At 38.3% G+C, this 17,011-nt stretch overlaps 1 protein-coding gene across 5 annotated transcripts in view; it reads left to right on the top strand.

Annotated features, from left to right (window-relative positions):
* Window positions 1-11,679: 11,679 nt before the first annotated feature.
* Window positions 11,680-17,011, top strand: part of LOC146477210 (uncharacterized) — a 28,134-nt gene continuing 22,802 nt past the window's right edge. For 2 of the 5 annotated variants that reach the window (XM_085113663.1, XM_085113660.1), the window contains exon 1: window positions 11,680-11,816. Coding sequence is in view for 3 of the 5 variants with exons in the window: in XM_085113658.1 (XP_084969784.1) it covers window positions 16,535-16,565 (31 nt within the window). In the remaining 2 variants the exon portion in view is untranslated. Of the gene's footprint in view, window positions 11,817-13,813; window positions 13,851-16,221; window positions 16,566-17,011 lie in introns of those variants that run through there. The other 3 variants (XM_085113659.1, XM_085113658.1, XM_085113662.1) reach the window with 3 other exon arrangements.

Below are 17,011 nucleotides of genomic sequence, written 5' to 3'. Positions count from 1 at the left end.
ATCGTCTTGTGTTGACTTTGTGATCAGATGACCGGCAACTCGCTTCGTGATTGGTCGACGCTTATTGAAGGCTCAGGCCGCTGCCTGGATAAATTGATCAAAACTGACACAAACTGAAAATCAGTTTGTAAGAAAAAAAATACAGTGAAATTCCGAAGTATCCTATGTCTTTCCACAGGAACGTAAGCTCTCCAAAAGGATTTTTCCAGGCCAAAATAAGGCGGGTTTAGGCTTTGAAAAGCGCCTGTTAGCACCCTTTTAATACTTTGTTTGCTTTAGCAATATTTTGGGGGCTACAATGGAATAGAAATTCGTCAGCTGTCAAGAAGGTGCCAAGATCGAAAATTAAATTGTGGAAAAAATAACATGTTAAAAGGTGTAGTGAAAGTGAAAGTATCGGAAATACAGTAAAGTATTAAAGGCATAAATGACGGAAAAATGATACTTACATTGTAAAAAATATGAAATACTTTTCTGTCACGGGTTCTCAATATTTTTCGCCTTTAGGGTCCTGCACCCGACCGGAAAAAACGAATATTCAAATGCAGTAAAGCGGACATTGGAAGAGTTCTTGGAAAGGAAGCCGTAACGATTCCGTTACGTATTATGTATTAATTAACAAATAAGATTTTTCAAAGAAGGTCGTACCTACAAGCGACGAAATCGATCATTTTGGTTTGTCTGATGCTATTGCAGTTTGTCGAGTTTGATGGTCGCCATGTACTTTTTTCGAACAATTTTTTTTGGCTGTTTTTGTTTTACTGGCCAACTGACCAAAAATCAGCAGACGGCGTAAACAGAACTTCATACGAAGGAATAAAAAAAAATCTCCAAACGATTAATAGACAAAAACAAAAAAAACAAGCGGAATAGTGAGAATTCAAATAGAAACCGGCCAGGTAAGATTGAAAAAGGGTCAATTGATATTTTACTTCAGTTTCCGCGGAACAAGTTGTTGAAGGCCGGACTTTATTAATTTGTAAAAATATGCCTGGTCTGCGATGATTATTAAAATGTTTCGAGAAACATGCATTTTTTTTATGGGACTGAGATTTGAAAAAAAAAACTTGGCACAACCAGGATCGAGTATTGCTCCCGTGCTAAATTTCTGTCCTATTCAGATGTCTTTTGAAGGGAGAGGAGTTTTTACGATCCATCCTGGGTCTATAATAAATAAATTAAATAAACTTTATTAAAATATAATGACCACCTTTATATTTTCAGTTGGTAAAATAAATAAACGATTTTTAATACGCTCAAAATTGATGTTGGCATATTCTTTTGAGTTAGTGTTGAGTGATAGGTCGAGTCGCCGGGTCAATTGTTTGTCACAGAGATCGAGAACTCTATGTAATATAAGTGGATACACCCACATACTGCTAAATCCACGTGAAGTTATGTTCTTCTAGGACGAAGTATCAAAATTAGTAAAATACGTCAAAGAACTGCATGTGTTCAATTTTTCTGCCACTCATATTGCATGTTTACCTCAACACTCTCACAATTAAATACTCGGAAATTCTGGAACGGTCCAGCTTTCAGCGCGGCACACCCGCATAAACCCAGTAATTATCCGAAGACTTTAAGGCGTTCGTTAACGGAAATATGCATGGATAATCTCCGTCAGCTGCTTGAGGGATGGAAAGACTAAGCAGTTGTTTACAGCATTTTCGAGGTTTTGTTGCGCAAGTTATAAATTAAGACCGGATGGGAGATAACGTTCATCGCGTGCTTCTGATCAGGTGTAACGGAAGCTGTAATTTTGATAAAGATCTCTCAATAAAGATCACTTTCATTGATGCTCCTGAACCGCTCAGTCTTACACCTGCTTTGGGTGTTAACATCATTTACTTTTCCACTTGTTGTTTACAACCAACACTGACGATGTGAAGGCACAAGGCTCGATTGGTTTGACGCGTGCCGGATTGAAGATCTGGCCGGAGGTAGGTAGCTAGCCTGCGCGGTCACCCACCCTTCGAGAGTATCGGGGCTAGTTGTTTCCATTCCACAAGAAACAAAGCTTCGATGCCTGCTTTGCCTGCTCGGCTGTCGTTCGGTTGGTATAATGGAAGAAAAGGAAGATTTTCAAAAAAATGAATAGTTATGCTGGGAATTGAATTGCTATTAGGGCAACTGAGAATTTGTTTAAGACAATATTTCAGCCAAGGTAAATTGCGATTCAATACCCTTGCAAGCCAGAAAGAGGTTGGAGGGATTTATTTCATAACTCTGCGACTAATTTGTGTAACACGAATACTTTATCTCCAGTGGTGTGAATTGTGGGTGAAGCATGAATGCAAGTTGATTAGCTTACACGACTTTTGTACTTTGTATGATTGGATTTAAAAAGTTAAGACTCGGAAAACATGCAACTTTGTTGCTTTGTCTTGTTTTTTTTTCCAGCGACAGATACCGACCTGTGCAAGGTACATAATCTGATACTCGTTCGTTCGAGTTTAAATTTTGTCCAGTGAGCGAGAGTAGCGCGTGTATGGGTTATGGATGTAAAGTCTAGATATTTTGGACGAAATCCTAGTATGGCCTAGTTGTTTATGCTATAAAACAGGCGGATTAATCGGCATTTGTGGCAACTTATGCTTACGAAGAATTTGCCTGTTTGGAAAATACCAGCACATGCCGATTATTTGGGCTCATGTGATGTCACATGATGACATGCAAAAAATGAACATGAAGCTAAGTTGCGTGGCATGCAGGGGTGCTCACACACGGAACTTACCCTATTTAATACTGTAGCATGAAGCAAAATACCCAAAAACGTTTGAATGCAGAGGTCCATATAAAATGGATCTCTTTGGGCGGAGATCCAACGTGCCAAAAGTCCAATCTCCCCACCCCCTTCCCCTTGGTTGGAATGGTAGGTATTCATGATTTTCATCATATTCTTTCTAGAATAACCACCCCTCTCCCACTACCCGCTGATGTTCGCTGTTGGCAATTCATAACACTTGAAGGGAAGGGGCAATGTACACTATGAAGCAAAGTCTTAACCACGATAGTAGATGGGTAGAGACAAGCACTTCAAGCGCCTAAGACCGACACGGTTAACCAAAAATATCAGCACGTCTCCACATGAAAGAATCGAACGAAGGTAGAAGATGGCGGACAGGGATGGGTGTATGCTCTCATACAGAAATCACAGAAATCCAATTGTCGATACTTAATTGTATTTCCGTGACAAAACATATCGAAGTTCAATTGGTCGTTAACTAGACATCAACTATATTCTTTTTCTGTCGATGATTCACGGCCTATTTCTTTAAATAAATCCCTTCCTATCGGACTTAACCCAGCTAAGGTAGATAATTAGTTTACAAAAAGTAATTTCCTCATTAGAATTAATAACAAATAATTGGCTACAAGCAATTCGTCATTTTTTCTGTTCAGAGAAAGCCGACGAAAATATAACGCGCGCGAACACGTGTCAGTATCGCCTACTGCGCGGAAACGTGTCCCGACGAGGATAAGGGGGTGAGTTTCTAGAGAAACTGCGGTGCCAGAAACGGATGTTTGGTTTATCAATAGAGTTGATAACTTAAGGTGAATTGGCCACCGTAAAGAGATTCGAGTGCAACACTTGAATCTATTCACTTAGAGGCCAATTTATCTTTAGTTATCAACTCTGTTGATAAACCAAAGATCCGATAGAATTGTCATAGATGAGGACGGGGCGTGAATGTATTGCAGCCGCTGAACACTGGGTTCTGTAACAAGGGACTGGGCGAAAAGAAAGCGAGGAGGCATTAACCTCTGTTTACAGTATCTGTATCGTGCAGGAAATGCGTGTCTTGGGCTACAGAATAAAACGAGAGGTAAAACAAAGTATTCCGTTTTTGAACAAAGAAAGTAGCCTATTCGTTTGTTTCTTCGGATTAAGTTCGACTTGTTGTTGGCCGGCAACAAGAGAAAATCAATTTACCAATTTACCACAGGGAGTGATTCCGTGTACCATGCTTTTTTTTGTGTGTTAGTTTTCAGTAGTTCAGTTTATTGGGAGGCGGGGGAGGCTACACAGTCAAATCTTTATCATCATAGCCGAGACTGACGAAAGTCAGGAGCCGACGACTGTCCTACCCAAGCGCAAAGCGTCTCCTCGTGCTCGAATCTCTGCTCGAATCCTCAGTTCCCTGCACCCTTTCGCACCTGCCACGCAGAACACGTATTACGTCAACGGTTTTGTAGATTGTAGCCCTCGGATTAGACGTTTACTTAGTCAATCGCCAATGTCTGGAATTGGTGACACTCACATGGAAATTTATCCAATAATGTGGGTAGTGGTCAGTAAATTTTTGTGGCAAATTTTTCGTGTGTAAAAAATTACTGCGGCTTCAGTGTTCGACGTGTTCGATAGCGGATCATAAAATTTGAAGAATTCGGCCAGATGGCAATCATTTGTTCCCCCGCAAAATTTCATGCTGTATGGAAGGGTGAGGGAGTTGAATACACGGCCGCAAAAAGTGACTTATTTTACGAGTTTTTTGAAAGAAAAACGTCATGAGACTGCGTTAGTTCACTTTCTTGTGAAGGTCCAATCTCGCTTTCAAGATTGGTGCTGTTCAAAAGAAACGCGGACTCAGGGGATGAGTTGGTACAAAAAGAAAAACAGGGAAACTAATTATATGTGGCTCGATACCGTGTAAACAAGAATAAGCTGACGAGTTTTCCCCTTCAAAAGAAGCTTCATGTACGCAAATAGAGTAGATTTGCGGAGAGGGTTCTCATTTGAAAGTGGTCACTGTGTTAACAACGAAATTGTCCGCCTTGGATATAGACTGCGAGCAATCTCTTTTCTTCTCCTAGTAAGTTTGAAGCGCGCGTTGTATCTAGCGAGAGCCCGGCGGCGAAACCTCATGTCGCGAGAAACGCGAGCGCGGAGGGAAGGAAGAAGTCTGTTTTTCCCTCCCTCCCTCCCTCTCTTCCGCCTTCTCCCTCCTCGTCTGGTCTTTTCCGCCAGTTTGCATAATTTTACCGGCCCTTTCACGCGAAAGATCTGAGGAAAAAAGTACCGACTGCTCGCAGTCTAGCTTCGGTAAGTTTAACAGGAAAATCAAACAAAGAAAATTAAGATCACAGAGATTCCTTCTACACTGGTCTTTCTAACCACACTCAGACAACTAAAAGATTGCACAAAAGTATCGGAAGCGGCGGCTTCATTGAAAGACTGGCCTTAAGGGTAAAAATATTGAACAATAATTGTGGTCTAATATTGAAAAAATAAACAATTACAAAATTCCAGGCTGAATGGCTTTTTTGTAAGTTCAACTGATTTAGAAATAAAATTAAGGTTTAATACGTTACCCTATCATTATCTGGGAGTCGAATGAGTAATTAATTCACATGACGGCAGCACTGTAACTGATCTCACAACCTCAACTTGAACCGCAAATCAAAAACCAAGAAACCTCTCTTTTGCTCCCCAAACTTACACCAGCTTACACGGAGTTCAGGGTTCACCTCTTTCCGGTGAAACATAGAATTATGCTCTTAATTAGAGCTCATATGTATACCATGAAAATTATGACAATGAAGACAATGGAGGATGAAAACTAAGGCAAAACTATGATTAACTGACATCTAGTTCAGAAACAATGTCGCGCATGTTTTGTTTTTTAATCACGAGAATCAATACTGAGTGAAGTATAAACGTGGGAAAAACCACTGACAAGTCCTCTTTTTAACGGCATCTTTATTTACTGAGGCACTTGGTAACAGGCGCAAAGTCATGTATCAAAAGGCACCAGATTCATAAGGGGCACTACAGAGATGCCTGTAAGGCCTTTATTGCCTTGTACTGATGTTTTCTTGTAATCATGCACAGACATTATAAAATAGCTCTCTTTATACATAAAATATGTTTAGTTTTTTCTGATTTGATCATCGCAAATTCAATCGGCCGGCTCCCGATCAGTTACTAAAGATAGCTACCGACTTATTTAATATACAATTTCTTTTCAGAACAGAGGTCTAATTTGTCTTCGGTTATTTGCAGTTAGGATACGAAGAGGACTCATTTTTCGATGGTTTGTGACAAGTTCATATTTATAAAGATTACTGTACATTACAATCATTTTTTTTTTATAGTTCACCGTTTTTAAATGACTCAGTGAGCAATCATTCGGCCGTCGATAAAATCCGGAACATGGAACATTCCGGAACATTCCGACACTTGAAATATAAAAGTTTCATCTTTATAAAGCCGTATACGGCCACAATTTTCCCGCCAATTTGGCCACGTGCCTTGTCGACTGTCTCGTCTTTGTCTTTCTTCTCCACAAGCGTGGACAAAGATTGGCAGGTAACTTTTGCTTTTATTCGAGAAAGGTCGCTTTTTTAAAGAGTTAATTCTCTAATCCATCATTTGTGTCCTTAGTGCTGGCAGCACAACATTCATTTGTACCCTTCACATTCAGATTACCGCATAATCTTCCACGACTTGCTCCTGTGTGGCCTCGTAGCTCGGTAGAGCAACGGACGATCAAATCCGTCCAAATCCGGAGGTCGTGGATTCGATTCCCGCCGAGGTCGGAGAGTTTTTTTCTTTGCCTCTTGTCATCTTCCATTTCCTTACTAGGGCCGATGCTCAGTAGGGAATTCATGGGTTCACTTTAGCACTTTAACAAACACTGTTAAAATTCTCTGATCTTAGTCCCTTGTTTCTAATAGAGTTCCGGTCCACCCCCTAATCACTCGCACTTCTAGGCAAGTCTAGGCTCTCGCTAACAGAATCAGCCATTGCTTCACAAAACGGTAAGAAAAACAGCTACCTAAAACATCCCAACATATAACGTCCAAAAGAAACTACAATCACATTGAGTTTAATTTTTTAATTTTGTTTTATTTTTATATTTATTTGTTAATTTATTTCGTTCTATTTCATGTTCCGGGCTGTTCCGGAATGATCCATGCTTCTGGTTTTATCGTTGGCCAACCATTCCTTGCGTTGTATACATACCTCTTTACTCCATACTGTACTGCAAGTTACGGACCGAGTTTTTTCCCGTTGATTCATGGCCCAAGGACGAGGCGCACGTGCTATAAATCAACGGGAAAATAACGAGGATCCGTAACTAACAGTTGTCGGACCTTCATTACGCGAGCCTATCGATTTGCCTATACAAATAAGATCACCCTGATAGCTGACGTAATAAAGAATAGGGACAGCAATCTGTTCAACAGAATAACTAGTGATGCTAGTCATATATTGTGTGACTTGCTTCCACCTAAACGTAATAGGGCCATGACTTCATACTGTCCATACTCCCTAGAGTAAAAACGTTTGCAAATAGATGCCTTCTTAGATTTATTTCTTAATACGTCTTTAACTTAATTTTTTCATAGGTTTGTAAACTTGTAATACATATGATTGGTTTTTAGCTTAGTTCATTGTTGATGATAAAGTCACACGTATGCTGTGTCTAATCTTTTAATAAATAATGGTAATTGAACTGAGTGGAGTGCAATTTGGTCTGAAATCATTCGCGTGATTCCAAAATCGAACGAGCGCAGCGCGAGTTTGATTTGAAATCACAAGTATGATTTCAGACCAAAATTGCATGACACAAAGTTCAATTACCACTTTATTACACCTATTTTGAAATCAGAGTTTTATTGTCAATATTAATATTCTATCTTTGTTACTTCATTTTCATTTTGATGGGCTAATTAAGAAAGGATGCAATTTGGAGCAAAAAAATGGTGCAATTTGGGAATAAATCGCACTGTTGAGAGCCAATCAGATTGCAAGGATCACTGACCAGTGATTTCAAAATGGGTGTAATAAATAGTGTTATTATTAATAATGATAATAATAATTTAATAATTTACCAATTTATATAGCGCGTATTTACATATTCTGATCAATAGCGCTTTACAATCATACATTTAAGAGAAAGCGAAAATACATTACCGTGAGAATAAAGTAAATTAAGTCACAAACTATAAAAAATACTTCTTAAAAAGATAGGTTTTAAGTCGAGATTTAAAAATGTTAAGTGATGTTGCTTGACGAAGCCCCACTGGTAGGCGATTCCAGAGTTTCGGAGCTATTTATTATTATTATTATTATTATTATTATTATTATTATTATTATTATTATTATTAGAAGAGCTTCTATGGATTTTCACGTCAAATTGCCGGCATTTATTTGCTTGCTAACTTACTTACTCAATAGTTCTATTTAATATTATCCTTTATCACTGTTCGTTAGTTTTTCTTGTGGCCCGTTACGTATTTTACGAGTCTAAATTGTACTGCCAATCCTTGTGAGTGTTCTATTTTCAGTTCAAATTACCGCAATGCTCTTAAAAAAATAATTATTAAGACCTTTACGATAATTCGACTAAAAATATACTTGCTGAGAATTCACTCTTATTATTACCGAAACCTTTGCAGAGCAATGACATACTTCTATCGCGCATTAATGACATTAATTATTACCGAGGGTTTGTGGGTCGGTCTTGACTCCAATGATCCACAAAAAATAACAACCACGAAACAGTAACTTTCCTTTTTTCCTTATTGTGTCAAATGAAACAAATCTCTGACAAAACTGCCGAGACTCACGTTCAGAATACGTTTTAAAGGGGAAGTAGTATGGGGTTTTTCCCTCTTTTGTTTAAAATGGTGAAATAAGACCTTCACTTTAATAGCTACAAAATAATTCCAGAGCATCAAGAGGAAAGAAATCAACTCAATTCTTGAAAGGAAAAACTTGTGATCTGCTCTGGCGCATTTTGGAAACAAAAATGCGAGAACTTGAAAAGGATTAAGCCTAACATTTTTCAAGTTTCAATCCATTCCGACCTTCTCTGTCTCTGCACTGGGGTAAAATTTATAACAAAACTAGACAATTGTTTTTGGGTTTCTGCTGATGGACGAACATTTCTGGGGTTTAAAATAACATCAAATTCGCTTGGTACTCTCCCTCTAAGTTCCTGTTCCTTAACCACCGTGATTTCGTTTCTGACGTATTTCAGTTTTTATTTGGCGACATAATTACTCATAATAAACCGTTTGGAAATGGACCAATACGCCTGCGTCAACAGGCAATTGCGTATTTTATCATAAAGACCCTACAAATGAAGTTATAAGTGCCAACGATAAGACCTTCCCCCCTCCGACCACTCCTGATTTCTATAAACAGAATTTCTATTCCATAAATAAGGCCATCTCCGCCTCCAGATTTGGTCCTCGGTCTACTTTTCCTAGTTTCCTCAAAGGGGACCTGTGCTCCAAAAGCGAATGGACGGTAAATTGTTGGAAATAGTGTCTAAATTCAAATTTTAGTTTAAGAAGTAGAAACATATTCAAATGTATACTTAAAATTAGATAATTTTAAGCACACTTGAATGTTATTTCTACTTCTTAAACTAAAATTTAGATACAATTAGATAATTTTAAGCATACTTGAATGTTATTTCCACTTCTTAAACTAACATTTAGAATTTAGACACTATTTCCAACAATTTACCGTCCATTTGTTTTTGGAGCACAGGTCCCCTTTAATACAAATACTTACATTTAACTTGTTTTTTTAGTTTATTTCAATGAGATGCCGAAGCCACGGGCCTACATGGCACAGGAGGTCAGGTGAAGCGGAAAACAAATCGATGTCAGTTACAAGATGTGCTGCTACGTTACAATTCCAGAGGTAAATACAATTGCAGATACTACATAACAAAGGCCAGTTTAGTAAATACAATTCTAAAGATAGAAACAATTAGCAATATACTATATAACAAATTAAAGTCACTTAAGTTTAAGAGATCAGATTATAAGTTTAAGCCTAAAATAAATACAGTTCAGTTTAATTTAATTACATACTATTCCACCGAATTCTGAAGTACACCTTCAAATAGAAAAATAGGGACGTATCCCGTAATGCAAGTAGCGTGCGGCACAATAGGTTTATTGCTATCTATCTCGTCACTGTCATTAAAGGAACTGTTTATTGTTTTATTCTGATATTTCATTAGTGTACAGTAGTTATTGCAGAGTCCCGAAGGGATAAAGTGGGAACTGGGATTTGACTTGTTATACGCTGGAAAATGTAATTTGATCTCTTGCGTGTGAACGGCGTGAATGAATCAGTCAGAAATAAACATTCTGACGGCAGGATATCGAGGTTCGCGGGTGGTTATGGGGTTTTCTTGAGGTATTTAGGGTTTTTGGCGGGAGATTTGGATCATTCTAGGTCAGTCACTCGTCCTTTCCGCTCGTTTTTCTTTTTTTTGCAATTGCTCTTTTTCTCTTGTTCAGTTTTGTATATTGTGATAATGTTTAGGCTTATTTAGTTGTACCCTTTCCTCTGGGTCATGTGCTGCTGCATTAGATGAGGAATACGTACGCGTTTTCACATATTTTTTGGCCACTTCTAAAGAGTGGTTTTTTTAGTGGTTTCTCGTATCTGGCGTAGCACAATTTCTCATTTTTGAAAACAGTGTTATTCGTTAAGCTGTATACTGTTGGTGTAATTTGCATCGGATGACTGACTGACGCATCCTTAATAAACTTTCACATTGAATCTCTCGTGTTAGTGTAGTCAGAAAATAGGATTTGTTCATTAGGACTGCGCCGAAATAATCTTGAATCTGGCGATGGGAACATCTTTAATAGTACCGTACGTACCTACGTGGCAAAACTGCCAACACTTAACATTTTCCCGTGAGATAAAGGCGACACAGCACTTTTTCTCCGTTTCTCCACAATTCAACCAGTCCGATTTAACACTGACTACCAGGAAAATCGAAGAGGGTGACTTTGCTATGACAATCGCAAAGGGAAAGTGAATTTTATTCCGAAATACTTTGTACTTGCCTTCATGAACAAATATTTATAAATATTCGATGAATATTTATCAAGTAGTGGTAGACATTATAACTGCCTTACCTATATACGTTCAGCGCCCTGTATCTAATAAACGCTCCCATAGTATTTGCTTTTTAACACACCGCCGTTTGATAATCGCTCCATGTTAGGAGCTCGTTACTAAGCCCGATGTTACGGCGTTTTTACTGATCGGTCTACTTTTAGATAGGGTTGTAGATTATTTTTTTCGCACTGCCCAAATATGGTCATGGTGTACTCGTCGGTAGTCAACAGATATCCTGCGATATACGTAATTTCGTGTGTCGGGGAGAAAAATGGCAAAATAAAGATCCTCTTTTCTGCAATAAAACTGTGTTTTGTCACCTATGTGTTGAAGAATAAAATAATTATCCTGCTGAGTTTTTCAAAATATCCCCTATGCCCTACGGCCTCGTAGGCTCGTATCAGGCGATATTCCGCGCGATTTCGCAAGATACACTGGTTTGTTAAAAAAAAAGAAACTGTATCAAAAAGGCAGATATGTTCCCTTTGTAATAATGACAAATTGACGAACTGAAATAAGGCACCGGACACCTTTTCCGACTGTTATTATTTTCTCGTTTGGCACAGCAGCTACGCGCATTTTTCTTCTTGCAGTTCTTTTCTTGCCTGTTGTTTCACGGACAGTGAAGGCGAAAGTTAAATGACGGATTTTGCCGCAGGCTTTTTAAATTTTTGCATCAATGACACGACGCTTCCTTTTAGAATAACAACCTTTTATGTCATGACATTTGCCAGGGTAATTTTCCCGCCTAACCGGCGCGAGGCGAGGCAGATGTTACCGGTATATTTACCCATCGGCCTTCACGCGACCAGACGCAGGTGAAATGGTTGTCCTTTAATAAGCGTCACTTGTAGAAAACACAAAATCTACTGGAAAACTCAAAGGGACGTTTCAGTAGGTGGCAAAAAAGGAAGAACAAAGATAAAAGGTAAGATAAAATGGCTAAAAATAACGTTCAAATCGGGCAAAGTCTTCGCACGGGTCCTGATAACCGCGGGTATAAAACACGAGCGGTTTACGTTGAATCGCTTGTTTTAATTATGAGCGGAAGAGAGGGGTTTATATGCTTCAGCGAGTTTGCATAAATTGTAAAAACAAAATTTAGCAGTAGAATTTTTAGGTAGAAATTTCTTAGTTACGTACCTCGTGAAGTTTTGATTTCTTGGACGATATTTTTCTTCCATTTTGGGTCTTCAGTTAATTACAAGCTTACGTTTTAGAGCTTTTCTTCTTGCGCTAGAGCAGGCATCAGCCATCCCCCGAGAGTTTGAACTGAATTCGCTGCAGACCATGATGCATGAATAGAAGAGTCACTTTCTTCCCCAACACTGAAAAAAAAAGTTGTCCACTGTCGATTTTGATCAGGTTAACTGCACGTAAATCGTCTGAAAATTGAAGTCAACTCACGCGACTCGCTCCTGATTAAACCTGAAAGCACTGACTGAAAAATGAAAGAAAATTAACTGGTTTAAGCCTCGTCTGAACAATAAAAAGTCGCAAAATTAAATGAGAACAAACCGGCCAGTGAGACTAAGCCGAGAGGTTAATGGTGGTGACATCTGTTAGCCTCGGCGAAGATGAGTTTGAAAACTCAATTCAATACTTGTTGCTTCTGTGAGTAATTGCCAAAACGTGTTCTGAATATATGATTGATTCTTAGCCTTAGTAATAAAGAAGAAGATATTATGGCCTTAAATGGCTCTTTGGTCATGCCATTATTCTTGACGCTGAAAATGGTTTTATTTTGCATATATTTGAGCTTATTTATACTGGGTCTCGCCGGCGCCAACACTTAGAAAATTAAACTGGTTTTTTTGTTTGTTTTGTATACTCCTCAATCGACTTAAGCTTAAGTATGTTTACGTCTTCATGTCGTCTCTATACCTGATTCCGAAAACAAAATTTTCATCACGAATTATTTACCCTCCACACAGCCAATAAATGACCACATTTGCCGATGAAAATGAAACTAAAAGTTTTCGCCATAAAAACTGAAGCAGATGCGCATTAAATTTTACTTCCTCAACTTTCCTTCAAAACAGAGTATTGTTAGTATGGTCCCCTGCAACTGATTACCCTCGGTCAACTAAAGAAGGAAAAAGTAAATAAATCGATCAAAAATTAAATTCACGCGTCTTTAATTTGTTTTATGCAATTCTTTTCTTCGAATTGAACTTTGATTGTTTTCGATATATTAAATACATGAAATAAATATTTATCAACGACTTCGTCAGCTTGCAAGCGAGGAGCTGGCTTCAACTTGGCTTGAATACAAGAATCCTATTTAATAAGTACAGAGTGGACTTGCCTATCAGTCGAACTCAGGACTTTTTTGTCTATAAAAGCGGGAGCGCTTTGAGAAATCTGAGAATATATTTTTTTGATGTTCCATTTACATCTTTTGGCTAATTCGGACGTCATTTGCCGCTTATTGGACTGTCTGATGAATTGTGAAATGGAATCACCTCAATGCAACAAACATATAAAAATGACGAAAAAGGGCTTTGACCATTCTGCATCGCTATTAAAAAACTTCATCGTCTGAATTTAATACTGAAAAGAACCGGAATTTTCGATATACCAGACGGACCCGGAAAAAGAAGGAGCTTAAGCTCTACTGTCGCCACAAGTGTGACGAAGTCTCTTTCGTCTTTTATGGTTTCCCTATTAAAGCGCCAAATGACATCATTCTAGTTACGTTATTTGAATGTTAAAAAAGGTTGCATTTACGTATTTACATGAATTTCCGTCTTTATAAGGACATCAACCTGTTGATATTGTGGTTCTATTTTTGACTGTCAGGGCATGATTAGAATTCTCTCAATATATACATAATATGTATAACTGAATTGTTATAAAATTTAGTTTGTTCTCAAAAACTTTCATGTGGGACCACCTAAAGTTGGGTCTGCAGAAATCTTATAAAGTATTATCATTGAAATGAAAGCTATTGAGCTAGCAGGTAAGTAACATTTTCATGTAGTAATATTCCATTTTGCTGTACAAGGCGCCATTGTTGAGTCTATGGTGCGGATAAAGTGCTAACGTGTTACCACTCAAATGAAACCGAGTTACTAAGCAGTACTTCCCCGTGGTGGTGTTTAATTGTGCTATACAAGATAGCTTTAACCATGTTTTGAGTCCGGCCGGGATGAAATCCTAAAGTGTGACCATTCAAATGGAAGCTACCGAGCAGTACTTTCCTGTGGTGTCGTTTATTATGCTGTACAAAGTGGTTCTAAGTTTTTGGTCTGAGGATAAAATCCTAGAGTGTGACTTTCAAATGAATGTTACCGAGCCGCACTTCAGACCCTTGGTATTACTTTTTCCATTCAAATGAAACTGATTGTTTTACTTGTACCTTATCTTGGTAGTATTTATTATGCTGTATAGTCCTTTATAAGATGTTTATATTAGCAACTTCTCTGTGGATATAACCTTGACGTGCGACCCGATTCAAATGGAAAGCTGAAAAATTGGGGGTTTTCTTGAAATTTGATTTTTGGCCCTCTCGCTTTTTCTTGTTTTTCTGTGCTCGTGCGACTTTCCCAGGAAACTAAATTTAGATATCGTCATGAAGCAGGACTTTCAGGTGAGGGCATGTCTTGTCTGCGGTCGATACAAGAAGACAAGGCAACAGCACCATTGACTCTGTCTTTGTTGATTCGTCGTCTTTGGAGCCGCATAACACGTCTCACATAATCACGTTTCAGACAGCATTTCGTAATAATCTTAAAGAATTTCTTCATAAAATATCATCATGCGCCCATAAGAGGGGAAGTAAATAGCTATAAATCGAAATAAGCTGTAACAGTGAAGTGAAGTTGTATGTTTCAAATCTTTTTACTAAATGGAATGCAACTTAACAAAAACAATGCAAAGAGATAATTTCTGTTTATTTGTTTGTTTTTTGTTCCATAAACAATCGAAACATGTAGCACCCCAACACACCTTGCACGCATCGACGGAAACGGTCAGAAACTGGGAGAAAATAAAACTATTCGTTGTGAACACTTATATTTACTTCTGCTAGCTGTTAAGGTCTGGGATAGAATTTTAGTTTTTGTTCCTTTTTCTTTTCAAAAAAAAAAAAAAAAAAAAAAATTAAGACGGTCTGCCTGAGGGTCACTGACTCAAGGATCGTATGTTTTAGGGACGATTAATTAGCTCAGCACATGACAGATATTCTGATATTAATCTGAAATATCACCACTGCTTTATCTGACTTATCTGACTCTTGCCTTTGAAAGCACACGTACGCACTCAAGTTAGCCTGCCTGTCTCAGTTCATTGAACTGTATTTTAAAAACTTAGTCATCAATTGTTATGACGTCAAATACGCTGTCTGTATTCACCGGCAAACAAAAAACAAAAACACAAAACATGTTGTCCCCATAACAACTCCATCAGCTGCATTGTAAAAGCAGGTTGAGGAAATCATAACCTTTTTGGGTTATGAACCACTGCCCGAGTGATACTGATGATGTCAACTACAAAGACCTGTTCATCGAAACTGAAAGACAGCCGAGAATGCCTGCGTTGATTGATTGGTGTCAAACGGATGATGCGCTAATGGGTTTCGAGAACCGGCGGTCGAGCGGACTCTTGGTGCTTTTTAAAAGCCATGAAATCAAATCTACTGCACATACAGTTTTCAGTACGTGCTTGCATTTGAGCCATTGCTCAATCAGGCTTACGATCTAAAGCGGGTTCACACACGGACTCCACACGGTGACAGCTGATTATAGCAAATATGGAAAATTGCCTCAGGCTAGGACTGGCTCAGGCATAACGGTGGATTTCATAATCATGTATCTAACCCGGATTTAAGCTTATAGATTTTCGTCGTTTCAATTCAATTGCGAGTTTTCGTCTAAAAATATTATCAGTTAAAGGAATGTAGCTTTCTATGAAACCAAATTCCACAAAGAGAAATGTAAACAGCAATGCTTCTATGCGTAATTCCTGTTTGTATGTTTGTCTTGTACCATGATCGATTGAATAAACATTGCATTAGATTATATGGTTTCGTGATTTTAAGAGGAAGTGCGTTGAATTTTTCGGCTGGCCGCTATTAAATCTGCTTAAATGTTATGGTTATCTCTAATTTTAATCGCAACTCGTATGTTTGGAGTAATTGTCATCTCAAACAATAAAACTTTCTTTTGAATCAATAGACGAAAAACTGGGAAAAAGTGTTGTCACGCTATGTGGAATGACGTCATGTTTTTCGCTGTGGTGTGACATTTGATCCGATTTGTGAGATTGGACATTAAAGTGACCAATCACTGTCGAGGGAAAACAATCTGGACCTCAAGAATGTAGCGTATTCTCTTAGGGTTAATTAGCTATGAAAGCGGCGCGAGTGACACCCCGGTTGTAAATCACTTTGCGACTGATCTGATCTTGGAAACTTGTTTCGTCTAAAAGGAAAAACTGACAGACCAGATACGGAGCAGAAGTTTCGAGTTTTTTCAGAGTCAGTGTATAATGTCACGAGATTTCGACGCAGATATCGAGTTAAGATAGGCCTGCGCGCTCGCGATTTTCCAGCATTTGTTACGAGCGTCAATTACTAGGAATCGACCATTCTGTGACAAATCACATGTAAATCATCGTCAGACAAGAAATTTACCCTGTAGGAACATGGCGGAGATACCCGAAGATGCACTAGTTGGTAAGTTGTAGTAAAATTAGTAAATGTTTGAATTGGAAATGTTGATTTCTATATTTATAAGCTTACTGGTCAATGGACATGACCTCTAAGTTATTCAGACAGAACGGTAGCACCGCTGTGAAATCTAGAAGACTCAATTCAGAATTACAATTAAATTCCGATCATCTGATTTTTACACGGTTTACGGCGGTCTTGGATCCTCTTCGAGCTTTCCAACTGCTTTACGTCAAAAACTAAACTTTGATCTTAGCAGGTAGCTTAACTTAATATTGTCGTTTGCAAAGGCGCCTTTGTGTCATTTATTGTATACAATTTACTGAAGCGAAGCACCTTATTCACTATTGTATATAATAACTCGATCGAAGATTAAAATTTATCAGCGTGAGTGAGACTGTCTGAAGTTTCCATTTAAGAAATTTCTGATCTGATTTGAACTTCATAGTATG

This window comes from Pavona decussata, unplaced genomic scaffold (assembly GCF_977016875.1).
Source record: "Pavona decussata unplaced genomic scaffold, jaPavDecu1.1 SCAFFOLD_71, whole genome shotgun sequence".
Classification (NCBI taxonomy): domain Eukaryota; kingdom Metazoa; phylum Cnidaria; class Anthozoa; order Scleractinia; family Agariciidae; genus Pavona; species Pavona decussata.
This window is presented reverse-complemented; position numbering and strand designations above follow the sequence as displayed.